At 39.4% G+C, this 20,644-nt stretch overlaps 1 protein-coding gene across 23 annotated transcripts in view; it reads left to right on the top strand.

The window, feature by feature from the left end:
* The window catches only part of LOC308250372 (protocadherin gamma-C4), a gene marked incomplete at its 5' end in the record, with an annotated part of 563,663 nt that overhangs the window by 514,747 nt on the left and 28,272 nt on the right, over window positions 1-20,644 (top strand). The window contains one exon of one of the 23 annotated variants that reach the window (XM_080672939.1): window positions 9,711-9,740. The exons of 20 other annotated variants lie outside the window; for them this stretch is intronic. In XM_080672939.1, the coding sequence (XP_080529065.1) occupies window positions 9,726-9,740 (15 nt within the window). Of the gene's footprint in view, window positions 1-9,710; window positions 9,741-17,225; window positions 19,805-20,644 lie in introns of those variants that run through there. 2 more of the 23 variants (XM_080672940.1, XM_080672913.1) reach the window with 2 other exon arrangements.

The following is a 20,644-nucleotide window of genomic DNA, read 5'->3' as shown; positions in this document are numbered from 1 at the left end:
ATACCTTTAAAATTATACAGCTCAATGAATTTGACAAATATTTGCACCTGTGTAACCACCACTATAATTAAAATATAGACCCTTTCTATAACTTTTAAAAGTTTTCTCATGCCCTTTCACAATCAATTCCCCACATCCCTGGCTCCAGGCAACTACTGGTCTGCTTCCTGTCACTATAAATTAGTTTTGCCTCTTCCAGAATTTCATCTAAATGGAATCTTACAACATGTGCTCTTTTGTGTTTGCTTCTTTTGCTCAACATATTTTTGAAATTCATTCACATTATTGTATGTACTAGTAATTTGTTCATTTTTATTGCTGATAGGTATTGCACTGTACAGATATATCACAATTTGTGTAGCTATTCACCTGTTGGAAGATATTTGGATTGTTCCCAGTTTGGTGTTATTCTGAATTAAGATGATATGAACATTTATGTACAAGTCTTTTGTGGGAATAGTTTTTTAGTTCTTGAATAAGTATCTAAAAGCATAATTTCTGGGTCATATAATATGGGAAGTATATATTTAGCTTTATAAGAAGCTGCAAAACTATTTTTTAATAAATCTTTATTGTTCACATTATTACAATTGTTCCTCTTTTTTCCCTCATAGCTCCCCTCCACACGGTTCCCACCCCACCCTCTGCCCTTACCCCCCCCCCGACTGTCCTCATCCATAGGTGTACAATTTTTGTCCAGTCTCTTCCCGCACCCCCCACACCCCTTTCCCCCCTGAGAATTGTCAGTCCATTCCCTTTCTATGCCCCTGATTCTATTATATTCACCAGTTTATTCTGTTCATCAGATTTTTTATTCACTTGATTTTTAGATTCACTTGTTGATAGATAGGTATTTGTTGTTCATAATTTTTATCTTTACCTTTTTCTTCTTCTTCCTCTTCTTAAAGAATACCTTTCAGCATTTCATATAATACTGTCTTGGCAGTGATGAACTCCTTTAGCTTTTTCTTATCTGTGAAGCTCTTTATCTGCCCTTCAATTCTGAATGATAGCTTTGCTGGGTAGAGTAATCTTGGTTGTAGGTTCTTGCTATTCATCACTTTGAATATTTCTTGCCACTCCTGTCTGGCCTGCATAGTTTCTGTTGAGAAATCAGCTGACAATCGTATGGGTACTCCCTTGTAGGTAACTATCTGTTTTTCTCTTGCTGCTTTTAATATTCTCTCTTTGTCTTTTGCTCTTGGCATTTTAATTATGATGTGTCTTGGTGTGGTCCTCTTTGGATTCCTTTTGTTTGGGGTTCTGTGCGCTTCCTGGACTTGTAAGTCTATTTCTTTCACCAGGTGGGGGAAGTTTTCAGTCATTATTTCTTAAAATAGGTTTTCAGTATCTTGCTCTCTCTCTTCTTCTGGCACCCCCATAATTCTGATGTTGGTACGCTTGAAGTTGTCCCAGAGGCTCCTTACACTATCTTCATATTTTTGGATTCTTTTTTCTTTTTTCTTTTCCAGTTGGGTGTTTTTTGCTTCTTTGTATTTCAAATCTTTGACTTGATTCTTACGATCATCTAGTCTGCTATTGAATCTCTGCATATTATTCTTTATTTCAGTCAGTGTATGTTTAATTTCTAGTTGGTCCTTTTTCATATCCTCGAGGGTCTCACTAAATTTATCGGCCTTTTCTAGAAAATTCTTGAAAAACCTTATAACCGTGGTTTTGAACTCTATATCCAGTCCTTTGTTTTCCTCCATTTCTGTCATTTGTGACCTGTTTCTTTGTCTCCACATTTTGGCTGCTTCCCTGAGTTGATAGAGTGGCTTTGTGTGCTAGGTGTCCTATAGGGCCCAGTGGCTCAGCCTCCCCAGTTACCTGAGGTGGACACTCTTGGTGCACCCCTTTGTGGACTGTGTGCACAGTCTTGTTATAGTTAAGCCTTGATTGTTGTTGGTATCACTGGGAGGAATTGACCTCCAGGCCAATTGGATCAGCTGTGTCTACAATGGAAGAACTTCTGTGCTGGAGACACCCTTATGAGACAAGACTTGCTTCAGTAGGGCTTTGGTGCTCACTGAGTCTGCCCCCTGAGTGTGTCCCTTATGGATCTCCAAGGACGTGCTAATTTAGCCTCTGCCTGAGGCCACCCAGCAGGAGCTATGGAGAGATCTGCAGATTCCTCTTCTTTGTTTGGGTTTTGGAGGTGCCCAGATGAGGCCCAGCTGTGAAGCAATGCAAGCTGCTGTGGGGCCTTGGGCCTTCTTTTGGATGTTCTGGGTCTCACTGACTCAGCTGCAGTTTGTTAGGTAAGTTTAGAATTCAAAGGACCAGGCCATTCCTATGCAAAAGCCTCTGCACTCAGCTTAGATGGGGTGGAGTCTCAGGGTGGAGCAAACAGCAATGGCTTCCCGTCAGCCCTGCCCTAAGAGGCCCCTGGGTCTCAGTGTCCCTTGGTAATCACTGCAAGCACCTCTGAGAGAAAGCTGCCCTCGAGTTTCGACCGCTGCCAGACAGTCCAGTTTCTCCCCGTATGAGTCTGGGTCCCCAGAGTCTCGCCTGGAACTGGAGTTCAGAGCAGTCGGGAGCTTGTGTCTCCCTCCTGCTTGAAAAAGACAGCCGCGTACTCAGTTGCCAGCCTTCTCCGCGCGCGCGCCTCCATACCTCTGCCTTCCACAGCTCCTGTGAGTCTCAGTGTGCTTTTCTCTTCCCTTCTAGTTGTAGAATTTCCACTTAGCCAGCCTTCCTGTGGTTCTGGATGATGTCCGTTTTATCTTTTAGTTGTAGTTTTGAAATTGTTGTGCGAGGCAGCAGTTCAGGTGTGTTTACCTATGCCGCCATCTTGGTTTCTCTCCCGCAAAACTATTTTTTAAAGTGGTAATATCACTTTACATTTCCATCAGCGGTGCATGAGAGTTTCATTTGATCCACATCTTCCGCAATGCTTTCTATTGCCAAACTTTTTAATTTTAATTATTCTAGGGATTGTGTAGTACTCTCATTGGGGTTTTAATTTGTGTTTTCTTGTTGACTAAAGATATTGAACATATTTTCATGTGCTTATTGGCTATTTGTATATCTTCTTCTTGAAGTCTGTTAAGATCTTTTGTCCATTTTTGAGTTATTTGTCATATTAAAATTGAGTTATGAGAGTTTTAAAAAATACATTCTGGATATGAATTCTATGTCACATATGTGTTTTGTGGATATTATGACTTGTCTTTTTTTAAAAATATATATATATTTTATTGATTTTTTACAGAGAGGAAGGGAGAGAGATAGAGAGTGAGAAACATCGATCAGCTGCCTACTGCACAACCCCCACTGGGGATGTGCCCACAACCAAGGTACATGCCCTTGACCAGAATCGAACCTGGGACCCTTCAGTCCGCAGGCTGATGCTCTATCCACTGAGCCAAACCGGTTAGGGCATATTATGACTTGTCTTAAAGATACTTGACTTTTCCTTTTCTTATTAATGTCTTTTGAAGACAGAAATTGTGATTTTTGATAAAGCTCAATTTATTCATTTTTTTCCTTTATATTTTTTATTTCTTATACCCTATTTAATAAGTCTTTGCCTGTTGTAAAGTTCTGTTGATTTTCTCCTTATTGTCTATAGTTTTTATAGTTTTACTACTTATAATTTGGTATATGATCCATTTTGAGTTGATGCTTGTGTATGATATGAAGGTTCCTATATTTCCAAAGGAATATCAAGCTATGCCTTTGGAAAATTTGCTGAGAAGATAATCCTTCCCCATTAAGTAATTGCCAAATTACCTGGCACCTAACTCAAAAATAATTTGACCAAAAATATGTCTTTTTTGGGAATCTATATTCTAACACCTATATATCTGTAGCATTATAACAAAGTCTTAAAGTCAGGTAGTGTTAGTTCTCCAACTTTGTTTTCCTTTTCCAAAATTGTTTGGTTTTCTAGCTCCTTTAATTTCCATGTAAACTTTGGTATCATGCTGTCATTTCCTTTAAGAACAAAAGGTTGCATTGATTCTATAACTTCAACTTGGAAAAATTAATGATATTGAATTTTTCAATCCATGAACATGGTATATATCTTCATTTACTTAAGCATTCTTTCATTTCTCTAAGCAATGTTTTGTGTCTTTCAGTGTGCAGATTTTCTGTATGTTTTGATAAATTCACTACTTATTTATTTAATGTTTTCTACTATTCTGAATGGCATTAAAAATTTTCATTTTCTAATTGATCATTGCAAGTATTTAAAAATACAATTTATTTTTAATTGAATTTATTGAGGTGATATTGGTTATATTGATCTTCTATCATGGGCCCTTAATAAATTGATTTATGAGTACTATTAGTAGGGTTTTGGTTTTATTGTTTTGTTTTGTTTTGTAGATCCTTTAGGATTATCTACATGCACAACAAACATGTTTTCTGCACACACAAAAAATACTCTTTTCTTTCTTCCTTTCCAATGTGTATGCCTTTTCTTTCTTTTATTTACCTTGTTGCATTGGTTAGAATTTTCAGAGCAAAATCAAATAGAAATGGTGAGAGTGGACATTCTTGCCTTGTTTCTAGTCTTTTCTGAGGGAAAGCATTTCACTTTCCACCATTAAGTTTCCATAGATACATTTTAGCAAATTGAGGAAGTTTCCTTTATTTCTCGTTTGTTGAGAGTTTTTATCATTAATGGGTGATAAATTTAGTCAAATGCTTTTTTGCATCTATTGAATTGAGCATGTAACTTTTCAGTTTTACTTGTTAATATGATAAATTACACAAGTTGAGTTTTAAATGTTTCATCAACTTTGCAATTTTTTAATATACCCTACTTGGTCATGATATTCTAGCCTTTTTATATCATTGGATTCAGTATGCTAATATTATGTAAAATATTTTTGCATGTATGTTTATGAAGGATGTCGGTCTGTAGTTTACTTTTCCTATAATTTCTTTGTCTCATTTTGTTATTAGAGTAACAACTTTTGGTTTCATTGATTTTTCTCTATTTGTCCATTTCATTAATTTCCACTCTCATTTTTATTATTTCTATCCTTCTACCATATTTTATCTATTAATCCATTGATGGACATTTGGGTTGATTCCAGTCTGGGGCTATTGTGAAAAACGTTGCTATGAACATTTGCTACAAGTCTTTGTATGGACATATGTTTTCATTTCTCTTGGGTATATACCTAGGAGCTCAATTTCATTGGTTTCTGCACTTGTATTTATTATTTCTTTGCCTATGCTTGCTTTGGGTTTATTTTGCTCTTCTTAGTTTCTTGTGATGTATATGGTTTATTCATTTGAGACCTTTTCTTTTATTGATAGTGTTATACACTTACCTCTCAGGACTGCTTTAGTTGTATTCCATAAATTTTGATAAGTTGTATTTTCAGTTCAGTGTACTTTTCTTTTTTTAATATTTTTTATTGTTTAAAGTATTACATATATTAGTACATATATATCCTATTTTTCCCCATTGACCTTCCCCCAGCCTCCCCAACCCCCTGTCACATGCCCTCATTCTACCCCCCACCCCCGCCAGTGTCTTGTGTCCATTGGTGTGCTAATTCAGTGTATTTTTCAATTTCCTTAGAGACTTACTCTTTGAACCATGGATTATTTAGAAATGTGTTGTTTTATTTCCAAGTGTTTAGAGATTTTCCTGTTATCTTTATGATTTTTATTTTAATTCCAGGATGGTCAAGGCACATATTCTGTGTGATTTTCATTCTTTTCAATTTGTTGAGATGTGTTTTCTGACCCGAATTTGATCAGAATATGTTCTGTTGTTGGGTGGGATGATCTATGTGTCAATTAGGTCTTATTAGTTAATGGTGTTGTTCATTTCTATATTCTTGTTAGTAATTCTATCAGTTGTTGGTGAAGAGTTTTGTCAGTCACTGTTTACTCTATATACTTGTTAGTACTGTTAATCGTTGTCAAGTTGTTGAAGTCTCCAACTTCAATGGTGAGTTTATCTATTTTACCTTTCAGTTATATCAGTTTTTGTTTCATGTATTTTGAAGTTCTGTTGTTTGGTATATACATATTTAAGATGGCTGTGTCTTCCTGGTGGATCAACCCTTTTATCATTGGATAACGTCCCTCTTTGTCCCTGATAATTTTCTTTGGATAAATAGGCATTTAATCTTAATACTTGATAAATTGACCTTTTTGTCATTTTAAAATCTTTCTTTTTCTCTGCTAATATATCTTGTCTGAAGGTCTACTTCCTATGATATTAACATAGCCACTCAACTTTCTTATAATTAGTGTTTGCATAACGTATATTTTCCTTTATATATAAAATATATTATCTATAGACAGGATACAGTTGGGTCTTACTTTTTTTAAAAATATATTTTATTGATTTTTTTACAGAGAGGAAGGGAGAGAGAGAAACACCGATCAGCTGCCTTCTTCACACCCCCCACTGGGGATGTGCCCACAACCAAGGTACATGCCCTTGACCGGAATTGAACCCAGGACCCTTCAGTCCACAGGCCAACGCTCTATCCACTGAGCCATACTGGTCAGGGCGGGTCTTACTTTTTATTCATCTGTTACTTTTAGTTGGAATGTTCAGACTACTTACATTTAATCTAATATTGATTATGTCCATCATCTTGCTTTGTTTTCTCCTTATCCCATCAGGCTTTTTTCTTTCATATTTTTCCATCTTATTTAGATTGAGTATTGTTTCATATTTCATTTGTCTCTGATATTAGTTGATTAGATACCCTCTTCCATTTTTAAGTAGTTGTTCTATGGTTTACACTATGCACTTTTATTTATTTTTTATTTTTTTAATAAATCTTTATTCAGATTATTACAATTGTTTCTCCTTTTTCCCCCCATAGCTCCCCTCCACCTGGTTCCCACCCCACCTTTTGCCCTTACCTCCCCCCACACTGTCCTCATCCATAGGTGTATGATTTTTGTCCAGTCTCTTCCTGAATCCTCCCATACCCCTTTCCCCCTGAGAATTATCAGTCCATTCCCTTTCTATGCCCCTGATTCTATTATATTCACCAGATTATTCTGTTCCTCAGGTTTTTAATTCACTTGATTTTTAGGTTCACTTGTTGATAGATATGTATTTGTTGTTCATAATTTTTATCTTTACCTTTTTCTTCTTCCTCTTCTTAAAGAATACCTTTCAGCATTTCATATAATACTGGTTTGGTGGTGATGAACTCCTTTAGCTTTTTCTTATCTGTGAAGCTCTTTATCTGCCCTTCAATTCTGAATGATAGCTTTGCTGGGTAGAGTAATCTTGGTTGTAGGTTCTTGCTATTCATCACTTTGAAAATTTCTTGCCACTCCCATCTGGCCTGCATAGTTTCTGTTGAGAAATCAGCTGACAATCATATGGGTGCTCCCTTGTAGGTAACTAACTGTTTTTCTCTTGTTGCTTTTAATATTCTCTCTTTGTCTTTTGCTCTTGGCATTTTCATTATGATGTGTCTTGGTGTGGATTCCTTTTGTTTGAGGTTCTGTGTGCTTCCTGGACTTGTAAGTCTATTTCTTTCACCAGGTGGGGGAAGTTTTCAGTCATTATTTCTTAAAATAGGTTTTCAGTATCTTGCTCTCTCTCTTCTTCTGGCACCCCCATAATTCTGATGTTGGTACGCTTGAAGTTGTCCCAGAGGCTTCTTACACTATCTTCAACTTTTTGGATTTTTTTTTTCTTTTTGCTTTTTCGGCTGAGTGTTTTTTGCTTCTTTGTATTTCAATTCTTTGACTTGATTCTTGTGTTCCTCTAGTCTGTTGTTGGGTCTCTGTATAATATTTTTTATTTCAGTCAGTGTATGTTTAATTTCTAGTTGGTCCTTTTTCATATCTTCGAGGGTCTCGTTATATTTATCGGCCTTTTCTAGGATATTCTTGAAAAGCCTTATAACTGTGGTTTTGAATTCTATATCCAGTCATTTGTTTTCCTCCATTTCTTTCGTTTGTGATCTGTTTCTTTGTCACCGCATTTTCACTGCTTCCCTGAGTTGGTAGGGTAGCTTTGTGTGCTAGGTTTCCTATATGGCCCAGTGGGTCGGCCTCCCCAGTTAACCTGAGGTGGATACTCTTGGTGCACCCCTTTGTGGACTGCATGTACAGCCTTGTTGTAGTTAAGTCTTGATTATTGTTGGTATCACTGGGAGGAATTGACCTCCAGGCCAGTTGGCTGTGAGGATCAGCTGTGTCTATGCTGGGAGAAGTTCGGTGCTGGAGACAGCCTTATAGGATTAGACTTGCCAAAATGCAAAAGCCTCTGTGCTCAGCTTGGATGGGTGGAGTCTCAGGGCAGAGCAGACAGTCTTGGCTTCCCATCAGCCTTGCCCTTGCGCGCTCGCGCCTCCAGACCTCTGCCTTCCCCGGCTCCCGAGTCTCCGCCCAAGAGTCCAGATTCCCCCTGCAAGAGCGTGGGTCCCCAGGGGCTCGCCTGGAACTGGAGTTCAGTGCAGTCGGAACTGGAGTTCAGTGCAGTCGGGGGCTTCCTTCCCCCTCCTGCCAGAGAAAGTCAGCCAGGCTCTCAGCCGCCCTTCCTCTCTGCACGCACAAAGACCCTTTGCCGTACCTCCAATTCTCTGTGAGCTTTTCTCTTTCCTTCTAGTTGTAGAATTTCCACTCAGCCAGCCTTCCTGTGGTTTTGGATGGTGTCTGTTCTGTCTTTTAGTTGTAGTTTTGAAATTATTGTGCGAGGCAGCAGTTTAGGTGCTTACCTATGCCGCCATCTTGTTTTCTCTCTACACTATGCACTTTTAACTTATCACAATAATATAATTCACATAAGGTATAGAACTTCATTTGCATATCTATGAAGTATTCTTTAACATTTCTCTTCTCTGTTTTTTTTTGTGCTATTGTCACACATTTTACTTCTGCATATATTTTAAGCTCCACAATATGTTATTTTGCTTTAACTAATTAATTATCTTTTAAAGAAATTCAAAAGTGAGAAGAAAGGTCTTTAATATGTAGCCTGCATTTTTATTATTTCTGTCACTAATTTCTTTACTTAGATCCAAATTTCCATCTGATGTCATTTTCCTTAAGACTAAAGAACTTTTTTTAATGTTTCTTATAATATAAATCTTCTGGTTGCAAATTTTCTTTGTTTTTGTTTGTCTAAAAAAATCTTTATTTTACCTCACTTTTGAGAGATACTTTTGCTGGATATAAAATTCTAGGCTGACAAGTCTTTCTCTTTCAGCACTTTAAAGATATTGTTTCTCTCTCTCTTCTGTCCTACATAGTTTCTGATTAGAAGTTTATAATATTTCTTATCTTTGTTCCCCCATTACTTAATGCTTTTTTTCTTCCAACTACTTATAAAATTTTCTCTTTATCAGTGGCTTTCAAAAATTCGATTATGATGGACCTTAGTATGTTTTCCTTTATGTTTATCCTACTTGGGATTCATAGACCTTCTTGATTCTGTAGGTCCATAATTTTCTTTAAGCTTAGGAAGTTTTGGGCTATATTTATTCAAATATTATTTATCACACTCACATACAATTATGATACTTCAATTTCACATATATAAGACCACTTGATATCTTCCCACAGGTTGCTGAATCTCTGTTCATTTTTTAAAATTTATTTCTGTCTGGATAGTCTCTGTTGTTATGTCTGAAAGTTCAGTGATCTTTTCTTTTTTTTTATATATATATTTTATTGATTTTTTACAGAGAGGAAAGGAGAGGGACAGAGAGTTAGAAACATCGATGAGAGAGAAACATCGATCAGCTGCCTCCTGCACACCTCCCACTGGGGATATGCCAGCAACCAAGGTACATGCCCTTGACCGGAATCGAACCCGGGACCCTTGAGTCCGCAGGCCAATGCTCTATCCACTGAGCCAAACTGGCTAGGGCGTGATCTTTTCTTTTACACTGTTTAGTTTACTGCTATTCCTGTCTAGTCACGTTTTCATTTCAATATTGTTCACCTCTAGAAGTTCAATTTAATTCTTTCATTTCATTCCATTTTTCTCATTATCTATCATGTTTTCCTTTAAATCCTTGGTAATGTTTATAGTAGCTGTTTTAAAGTTTTTGTCTGCTAATTTCATCAACTCTGCCATTTCTAGTCCTGATTTTCTTCCTGGTTTTAGGTAATAATTTTCTGTTTATTTGCATGTCTAGTAATGTGGATGGTTTTTTGTTTGTTTGGATGGCAGACATTGTAAATGTTACGTTGTTAAATGTTTGTATTTTTGTTGTCTTTAAGAAGTATGGAAGGTTTTTAAGTTATTTGCAGATCAGGTTGATCTTGTAAAGGCTTGTTTGTAAGCTTTGTTAGGACAGGTCTATAAACCCTTTTGCCCTGAGCTAGTTTAGACCTGATGCTAAGTTGTGACTTTTTTTTATTTCTCTGAGTGTTTAGCAGGGTCTGTATTCTAGCTAAAAAGAATTCAAATATTTCCCATCCCTGTGGGGTTACAGGAATTCTTCAGCTAATAGCTCCCTTGACAGTTGTTCTTTGCTCAGCTTCAAAAGAATATCAGTCTATGTACACTCAGATTATCATTCATCCAAAGACTCAAGGGATTCCTTATCCAAATATCTGGAGTTCTTTGTGTAGCCCCATTCTCTCTGGTGTTCTGTCCCACAAATTCTGGATGCCTTAGTCTCTCCAAATTCTAATTTCTACCCCTCAAGTCAGCAAGGCCACTGTTATTCTTGGATTTTTTCTTTTCTGTCCCATTGTCTGAAAATTTCCTCCAGGCAAAACAAAATAACAGATCCTAGAACTCACCATATTTGCTTCACTTCACTCAGTTTTGCATTCTTTTTGAGCAAATGTCTAAAAACATTTTTCCCATATTTTCATCAATCTTCTAGTTATTTATAGTGGTATGGCTAATGCCACATGGTCAAAAGCAAAAATCTTCACTTTGTTTTTTGCACTAACAATATATCCTGGAAATCTTCTATAGCAATTTATAGATATCTTTGTTGTTCTTTTTTTAAATATGTAGCTTTATAAAACTCCATTGTATGCATACATATCATAGTCTATTCAACCAATCTGTAGTTTGTCATTTAGGCAGTTTCCAATCTTTTTTGCAGTTACATATAATTTTGTAATGAATAACCTGGTACATATGTATTTTCATAATTTTATGGTATATATTTAGGGTAAATTCCTAAAACTGTGATTGTTAGGTCACAGGCTAAATATCAGATATAACTATTTCCATCCATATGGGTTGTAACATTTTGCATTCCAACAAATAGGTGAGAATGTTATTTTTCCCAAATCATTGTCTACAGAGTATGTGTCAAGCTTTTACATTTTTTGCCAATCTGATCAGTAAAAAAAAAACTAAAAATAGTTTTAATTAAATTTCTTTCATTATGATTGACATTAAACACTTTTTCATATGTTTAAAAGCTTTATTATCTCCTTTTAAAGTTTGTCTGTTCATGTCTTATGTTCATTTTTCTATCATATTTTTGTGTTTCATCCTAAAATGTTAAGTGATTTAGATAGAAATATTAGCTCTTTGTCCAAGATACAAGTCGCAAGTATTTTTTGCATTTCATTTGCCTTTCACCTTTGTTTATGGTATTTTTTTGTAGTGCAAACCTTTTCCACTTTTATTTTTATATAATCAAATGAATCAGTCTTTTCTTATATTGCATTTAGGTTTAGAATCAAAGTTAGAAAGCCTTTCTGTACACTCAGGATATAGAAAACTTTATCCATTTTCTTCTAGGACTTGTATGGTTTTTTGGTCTTTACTTTTAGATTCTTGATCTACATGAACTTTATTCTTATGTGTGTTGAGGTTGGAACTAATTTTATCATTTTTTTCTGTGTGGCTATCCAGTTGTCCCAATACCATTTATTAAAAACGTCATCTTTTCCCTAGTGATCTAATAGCATCTTTATCACATACCAAACTTCTGTATTGCCAGAACATTTTAATGATCAGAAAGCCATACTTCTTTCTCACTCAAAGTTATCATTATATATTTACATGAAGTTCTTAATTTATAAAAAATAAACAAACAAATTTAGCCATACAAGGCTATCCATTTGAGGAGACCTGATCATAATTTAGATAACAATATAATAACAGCATGCTTGGGGAAAATTGAACTAATTCTATCTCTCTAAGGAGAATTTAGGTCTCTTGGGAGATTTTCATGTGGACAAATTTGGTAGTCTTTTGCAGGTAGTTTCCTGGCATAGCTAAGCTTTGTGATATAATAAGCAACAAGGAAGTACTAATGTGATCAAGACTAAAAACGAATCGCACTCAAATGGGAGAAGCAAACATTTTTGTCTTAAACTTTTGACCTCTAAAATCATTGACTGTACTTCCAAAATATTTTATAAGAATTTTTTCTTGTCCTAAGGGTAGATAAAATGGATGTCTTAAAAATTTATTCTTAGTATTCATAGACCATCTTTTAAAATCCTAACATACAAAAAAATTTCACACACATAAACTTCAGATAAATATTAAGGCTAAACCATCCAGCTTCTTCACCAAACCCTTGAATCTCTCACCTATCTAAATTGTGATACATGTTTGATTGATCTATTGGTTATCTGTTTTTATGCCATTTCTCCTAAAATGATCCCTTAATTTGACTTTAGGATGTTCCTTAAATAGGCAAATTAGATTATGTTGAAAGATTATTAGATGATATTTAGGATTTTAAGGGGATAATACATACATTTTTCCTTGAATGCAGTAATTTAACAGTATCATGAGTAGGCTTTCTGATATGACTGACCCTCTGGGATCAATATTAGGTAATATTTGTGGAGAGCTTCCTCTTTGCTAGGCAAGGCCAGCGTCATGGGCATATGAACTGTGCAGTCACACTGGCCCCATACTTAGAAGGGCCCTGCACTTGGGTTAATGCTCTACTGTCACCATCTTGAAATTCTTAATTTTTAAAGAAGGAGCCCATTTTCATTTTGCATTAATCCCACAAATTATGTAGCCAGTTCTGGTACCAAGCACTATGTTTATCAAGGAGAGTATATAATTTAACTTACATTTTTTTTGCAAGATCCCTCAGATTTCTGCATGTGAAATAGAATTCAGGGAAAACGAAAGAGGAAATAAGACCAGAGAGGAAGCTATGACAGTATTTAAGGTGGTTTTGACTCATGAAGTGGCTGTAGAGAGGGAGAGTAATTGATATAGTCAAATATATTTTGGAGGTTGTAAGCATTGGCATGAACTAGTAATGATGGAACTAGTAATGGGGATGTGGGAAAAGATGTTAAGAATGACTTAGAAATTTTTGACTGGGCTAGTAGGGCCCCTTATTAGACGAAAAAGGTTCAAGAAAGAACAGGTTTGAGGGTGTAGTTAAAAATTGGGTTGGACATTATGCTAAGTGAAAGAAGCCAGATTCAGAAGACTATATATTTTATAATTCAATTTTTATGAAACTTCCAGAAAAGACAACACTACATAGAAAGTAGATAAGTGGCTGCCTGAGGCTGGGGGATTGACTGCAGACAGGCATAAGGAAATTTTTTGGGGTGATAGGAGTATTCTAAAACTGGATTGTGGTATTGGTTGCATAGCTATACACATTTACCAAAAATCATTGATTGTCTAGATTTCTCTATGGTAAGTGTAAAGCTGTTAAAATATTAAAATAAAAGATTAAGATGCTTGTGGTTATGTCAAGGAGTACTATTATTATTCCCATGTTACAGATCAAGAAAATAAAAGAGAAGTTAAAAATAAAACCTTCATGGTTACATAGCTACTAAATGTAATATCCAGTATTGGAACTCGAGTCTTCTGGACACTAAAGTCTCACTCTTGATCACTATAATACATTTACTTTCTATTTAAAAGTTATGTTTGTGCATCTCATTGATCGGAGGCTCTCTTAAAATCCTAAGACAAAGAGAAAAGAAGCTAGAGACTGGAAAATTGTATTGTTCCTATACACTGGTGCTTCCATTTCTCCTACATATAGGTGACACAGCAAGTTATGCCGTCTTTACTTATCTCCAGTGAGTGATATTAGCACAGCTCACTTTGGTTCTTTGACAAACTATGTTTTCTCTTTCAAATTATTATGTTAAGAAATAGTTTCAATCAACCAAAGGACTTATATGCATGCATATAAGCCTAATCAATGGACACAGACAACAGGGGGGTAAGGGCATGAATGGGGGGGTTGGGGGTAATGGGGGAATAAGGACACATATGTAATACCATAATCAATAAAGAAATTTAAAAAAAGAAATAGTTTCATTAGGCCATCTTGTAGCTTAAAAGAGTAGCTGTATTTTCCAAAAATGTTTATAGATGCACATAAATGAATATATATATTCCTTGGTACATTTTATTATTGCTATGCCATTAGCATGATGATTGCCATATTAATAAGCATTACTAGTAAGTACAGGGAAATGTTGGTCAAAGAGTACAAACTTTTAGTTATAAGTTCTGGGAATCTAATGTATAGTATGGTAACTATAGTTAACAGTACTATATTATATACTTGAAATTTGCTGAGAGAATAGATCTTAAATGTTCTTAACACATACACACAATGGTAACTAGGTGAGGTGATGAATGTGTTAACTATATTATAATCATTTCATTATATATACATATATTAAATCATCACTTACATGCCTTAAATTTATACAATTTTATTTGTCAATTATACTTCAATAAAGCTAGCATGGGGGAAGCATTTAGTGCCCACTGTATTAGACACCAGGGATACAAGTGATCATCAAAATAGGCATGGTCTCTGCCCTCCTGCAGCTTTAAAATTTTTTTTCTTAGCCGAAGAGATAGACATGCTAAAACAAACAATAATTACAAAAATTTTAATTGTGCTAGGTTCAACAATGGAAAATATAAGGTGCTCTGACAGAGCATAACAAAGGATTCTGGTTTTAAATGGGTCTATGCCAGTGGTCGGCAAACTCATTAGTCAACAGAGCCAAATATCAACAGTACAACGACTGAAATTTCTTTTGAGAGCCAAATTTTTTAAACTTAAACTTCTTCTAACGCCACTTCTTCAAAATAGACTCGCCCAGGCTGTGGTATTTTGTGGAAGAACCACACTCAAGGGGCCAAAGAGCCGCATGTGGCTCGCGAGCCACAGTTTGCCGACCACAGGTCTAAGGCACAACCTCTGTTAGGAAGTAACATTTAAACTGAGACCTGAAAGATTTGTAGGAATTAACAAAGCAAAGGGAGGGAAGGCTCTGGGGCATTAAAGAGTGTGGCTGATGCCCACACTGAAAGCAGAGCTAGAAATATCAAGAGAAGACATGACCCTTGGATACTATGCAAAAGATTTGGTATTTTATTTCAAGAGCAGTGAGATGTTACTGAGGATTTTTGAGTTGAAGACTCATGATCCAATTAAAATGTTAAGATCATTCTGGCTACTGTGAAGAATGGATCCAAGAGAGTTCTGCTGGCTTATGAAGAAGTCTTAGGAAAACTATGTGCCTTATGAATGGGAAAACAACTTCAATCTTTTAAACTAGCTTTGAAAAGACACGTTGTCAATTAAGTGATAGTGAATGGAAAAAAAATGATTGATAAATCAGTTTATCTCTGAATAATCCACTAGATCAGTGCTTCTCAAACTTTAATGTGCGCTCATATCACCCAGGTAATTTGTTAAATTCAAATTCTGGTTCTGTAGGTCTGAAGTGGGGCATTTCTGCATTTCTAAGAAACTTCCAGATGATGCCTATGCCATTGGTCCTTGACTCACACTTTGAGTAGCAAGTGACTGGACTATATTCTCAATTCTAAATATATTCTATAGATTATATTCTATCTTTTAATGCCTCTCGGCCTTCTTGTGATCTAGCCAATTGTCAAGCTTGAGTATTCAAAACTGGGTGTTTTAAGAGATGAATTAAAGTATTCAGGACATAGAGAAACAGGACAAATATGGCCTTTCATCTCTTCAATAAATATTCTATATATATTTGTTTCCTATCTACCTATCTAACCTGCCTGTCTACCTCTCTGCCTCAAGGTTCAGTTACACTTCAGCAAGAACTTTGTGCAATCAAAGTAATGTCCTAGACAGTTATACAGAAATAATATGTGAGGCTCTAAAATGTTACTTCTAATGGGGTGATTTGCATCATAAATTGAAGCTGACTATGTGCCAGTCATTTTACCTGCCTCATTCATTTAGTAGATAGGAACTCAGGAACCCTTAGAGGGTAGTCTATTGTCCAAAGATATACAACTCAGCTCTGACTGATTCATACCTGACTCTCTTATTCATTATCCTAATCATTGCTATTTTGTTTGTTTAGTAGCTACAGTCTTAAATATGGAAAACTCGAGGCTTCTTATTCTGTGGGTAAAGGCTTTGTGTTACTCTAAAGACTTTGTGGAGCTTTGTAACCATATCACAATCATTTTATAAATGTCTCAAGTGGTTAAAAAAAAAAGTCTGCCCTCTCTTTGGGGGGAGAGGTGTTATCCTTTATTAGCAATGAACTTCTCTTTGTGGCATACGAACCCAAGTTCTTGGGAAACACATTTATCAGGTAAAGGGAAATATTTGAGATTATGCTCTATGGTTGAGATTACGCTCATTGGGAAAAACGGTAGGAAATTTCACATTGCTCCCTGGTTCTTAGGAAATGAGAGCTAAACAATATCCAGTTTTAAAAGAAATCTGCACTGAGTTTTTAAATTTCATAAAACCGAGTTAAACCAACTGAAAGTAATAGGTCCTGTCTTGCTCTACTGAGGAAGTGACAGGGAATTCTAAAGTCTCATTTGGTAACAGAGAAAACTGCAATTATTAGCATCTCCATAGAAATGCTAAATTACTCCTTACTAATAAAGTCCTGCTAAATAGGTTTTACTCGACCTCCAACAAACCGAATTTCTTGGTGTTTCTCCAGGCAGCATTGTATCATTTTTTTGTTTGGTTTGCTTCCCCCTTCTTGCGATTAAAGACAGCCATTAAAATGTTTAATAGACCTGGGTTTGGCTTGAAGACTTGCAGAAGGGCCAGCTTCATAGCCCTGCAATTGGCTTTCCAGGCGAAGTTAGGTTTCCGATGTAGGGATACTGCCAAGGCGCTTTGGCCGTAAACTTTGGAAGTAAGCCAAAGGAAAGTGAAGTTCCTGGCGCTAAGCGCTTGTCCCGCTCTGAGCGCCCCGCGCTAGCGCATTCTTCGTGCAGTTATTGGCTGGGACTCTGCGTGCCGCTGTCGGCCAATGAAGACGCTGGAGATCTGGCCCGGGCCCGTCCCCTCTCGGCGCCCCGGGATGAGGCAGAGACTGAACAGCCGACGAGCAAATCAAAGGCATCTAGAAAGCCATGTCAGACTCGGCGCCCAGCGCTCAAGCGCTAACCCGCTGAAAGTTTCTCAGCGAAAACGCCAGGACGATCTGGACCCCGCGAAGAGAACTGCCTTTGAGTGAGATGGTCCCAGAGGCCGGGAGGAGCGGACTGGTAAGCACCGGGAGAGTGGTGGGAGTTTTGCTTCTGCTTGGTGCCTTGCACAGGGCTTCCGCCGTCATTCGCTATGAGATCCTGGAGGAAAGAGAGAAGGGTTTTGCGGTGGGCAACGTGGTCACGGACCTTGGCTTGGATCTCGGCAGCCTGTCAGCTCGCAGGCTCCGGGTGGTGTCCGGAGCTAGCCGAAGATTCTTTGAGGTGAACCGGGAGACCGGAGAGATGTTCGTGAACGACCGCCTGGATCGAGAGGAGCTTTGTGGGACACTGCCCTCCTGCACCGTGACTCTGGAACTGGTGGTGGACACTCCACTTGAGCTGTTCAGTGCGGAAGTGGTGATCCAGGATATCAACGACAACAATCCCGCTTTCCCTACCCGGGAAATGAAATTGGAGATCAGTGAGGCTGTGGCGCCGGGCACGCGCTTTCCGCTGGAGAGCGCGCACGACCCCGATGTAGGAAGCAACTCTTTACAAACCTACGAGCTGAGCCGAAACGAGTACTTTGCGCTTCGAGTGCAGACGCGGGAGGACAGCACCAAGTACGCGGAGCTGGTGCTGGAGCGCGCCCTGGACCGGGAGCGAGAGCCCAGTCTCCAATTGGTGCTCACGGCGTTGGACGGAGGAAGCCCGGCTCGCTCCGCCAGCCTTCCCATTCGCATCACCGTGCTGGACGCGAATGACAATGCGCCCTCCTTCAACCAGTCCCTGTATCGGGCGCGCGTCCTGGAGGATGCACCCCCCGGTACTCGCGTGGTGCAAGTCCGTGCAACCGATCTGGATGAAGGCCCCAACGGTGAAATCGTCTATTCCTTCGGCAGCCACAACCGCGCCCGCGTGCGGGAACTGTTCTCCTTAGACCTGGTAACCGGGGTGCTGACCATCAAGGGTCGACTGGACTTCGAAGACACAAAGCTCCACGAGATTTACATCCAGGCCAAAGACAAGGGCGCCAATCCTGAAGGAACGCACTGCAAAGTTTTGGTAGAGGTTGTGGACGTGAATGACAATGCCCCGGAGATCACAGTCACTTCCGTGTACAGCCCGGTCCCGGAGGATGCCCCTCTGGGAACTGTCATCGCCTTGCTCAGTGTGACTGACCTGGATGCCGGGGACAACGGGCTGGTGACTTGCGAGATTCCACCAGGGCTCCCCTTCAGCCTTACTTCTTCCCTCAAGAATTACTTTACTTTGAAAACCAGCGCAGCCCTGGATCGGGAGGCTGTGCCTGAATACAACCTCAGCATCACTGCTCGAGATGCCGGAGCCCCTTCCCTCTCAGCCCTGACCACGGTCCGGGTGCAAGTGTCCGACATCAACGACAACCCTCCACAATCGTCTCAGTCTTCCTATGACGTTTACGTGGAGGAAAATAACCTCCCCGGGGTTCCAATACTAAATCTAAGTGTCTGGGACCCCGACGCCCCGCAGAATGCTCGCCTTTCCTTCTTTCTCTTGGAGCAAGGAGCGGAAGCTGGGCTCGTGGGTCGCTTTTTCACGATACATCGCGACAGTGGCGTGGTATCAACCTTAGTGGCCCTGGACTATGAGGATCGGCGCGAGTTCGAATTAACAGCTCATGTCAGCGACGGGGGCACTCCTGCCCTGACCACCAACATCAGCGTGAACGTGTTCGTCACCGATCGCAATGACAACGCCCCCCAGGTCCTGTACCCCCGGCCTGGCCGCAGCTCCGTGGAGATGCTGTCCCGAGGTGCGGCGGCTGGCCACGTGGTCACCCGGGTGGTCGGCTGGGACCCGGATGCAGGAAACAACGCCTGGCTCTCCTACAGCCTCTTGGGAGCCCCCAACCAGAGCCTCTTCGCCGTGGGGCTTCACACAGGTCAAGTCAGCACTGCCCGCCCAGTCCAGGACACGGACCTGCCCAGGCAAACGCTCATGGTCTTGATCAAAGACAATGGGGAGCCCTCGCTGTCCACCACTGCCACCCTGACTGTGTCCGTCACCGAGGAATCTCCGGAAGCCCGGGCCGAGTTCCCCTCGGGCTCTGCCCCTGGGGAGCAGAATAAAAATCTCACCTTTTATCTACTCCTCTCTCTAATCCTGGTCTCCGTGGGGTTCGCAGTCACAGTACTGGGAGTGATAATATTCAAAGTTTACAAGTGGAAACAGTCCAGGGACTTATACCGAGCCCCCGTGAGCTCCCTGTACCGAACGCCAGGGCCCTCTCTGCACGCGGACGCCGTGCGGGGCGGCCTGGTGCCCCCACACCTTTACCATCAGGTGTACCTCACCACTGACTCCCGCCGCAGCGACCCGCTGCTCAAGAAACCCGGGGCTGCCAGCCCTCTGGCCAGCTGCCAGAACACGCTGCGGAGCTGCGATCCAGCGTTCTATAGGCAGGTGTTGGGTGCAGAGAGCTCCCCTCCCGGACAGGTAAGGGTTAGCAACTCATCCTGGACCAATATTCATGCTTTTTGATTGCTGCGCGGTGTTCAGGAAGGCATGGAGCCATTTTGGGGTTTTGTTTTTAGTGATGAAGATGTTTTCCTAATGATGCATCCACATTTTCACCTGGCCCGTCCAAGATCAAGCGTTATGTCTTTGCAAAGGGAATGGCCTGGCCAGAGTGTGGTTTGTGGTCACTCACAGTGTGGAGTTAATGGACTCACCTGTGGACCCAACTCACACCCTCAAGCACTTGCTTGCCATAACAACTAACCAATCTTGCTAAACTGTAACCCAAGATCTCAGCACTCAGAGTTTAGCTTGGTGTCATCTGCACTGGGAACAAGCTACTGTATACCTCTAACCAGTGGTGGCTGCTAGGAATATAAAAACTTCCTCATTTTGCCATCTTTCAAGTGATTGCCACATCTGCATTACAGCTAATAGTTTGCTGGTAATTTCCCTCTGCCTACACAGATCCTGTCTCATTCTTAGATAATTTTCTATGAAAGTAATAAAATTCTAGGCATCCTTTACATTTTATTTCAAGCACACTCCTAGAAATGATGTGCACATTACTTATAAACTATTTTTGTTATAATAGTGATCCATGTGCATTATAGAAATTTTGGAAAATAGAGAAATTTATAAAGAAAAATTAAAACTAACTGTAATCCCCAAATCCCAGGGTGACCACCATCTATACTAATAAAGCCTAGGTGGCATATCACCCTTGCGTCATCACAAGATGGCCACCCCCAGGTCATCACAAGATGGCCTGCAGGGGAGGGCAGTTGTGGGCGATCAGGCCAGCAGGGGAGGGCAGTT

Source organism: Plecotus auritus (genome assembly GCF_963455305.1).
Source record: "Plecotus auritus genome assembly, chromosome: 6".
NCBI lineage: Eukaryota > Metazoa > Chordata > Mammalia > Chiroptera > Vespertilionidae > Plecotus > Plecotus auritus.
The sequence above is the reverse complement of the archived record's forward strand: the minus strand, read 5'-3'. Positions and strand labels throughout refer to the sequence as shown.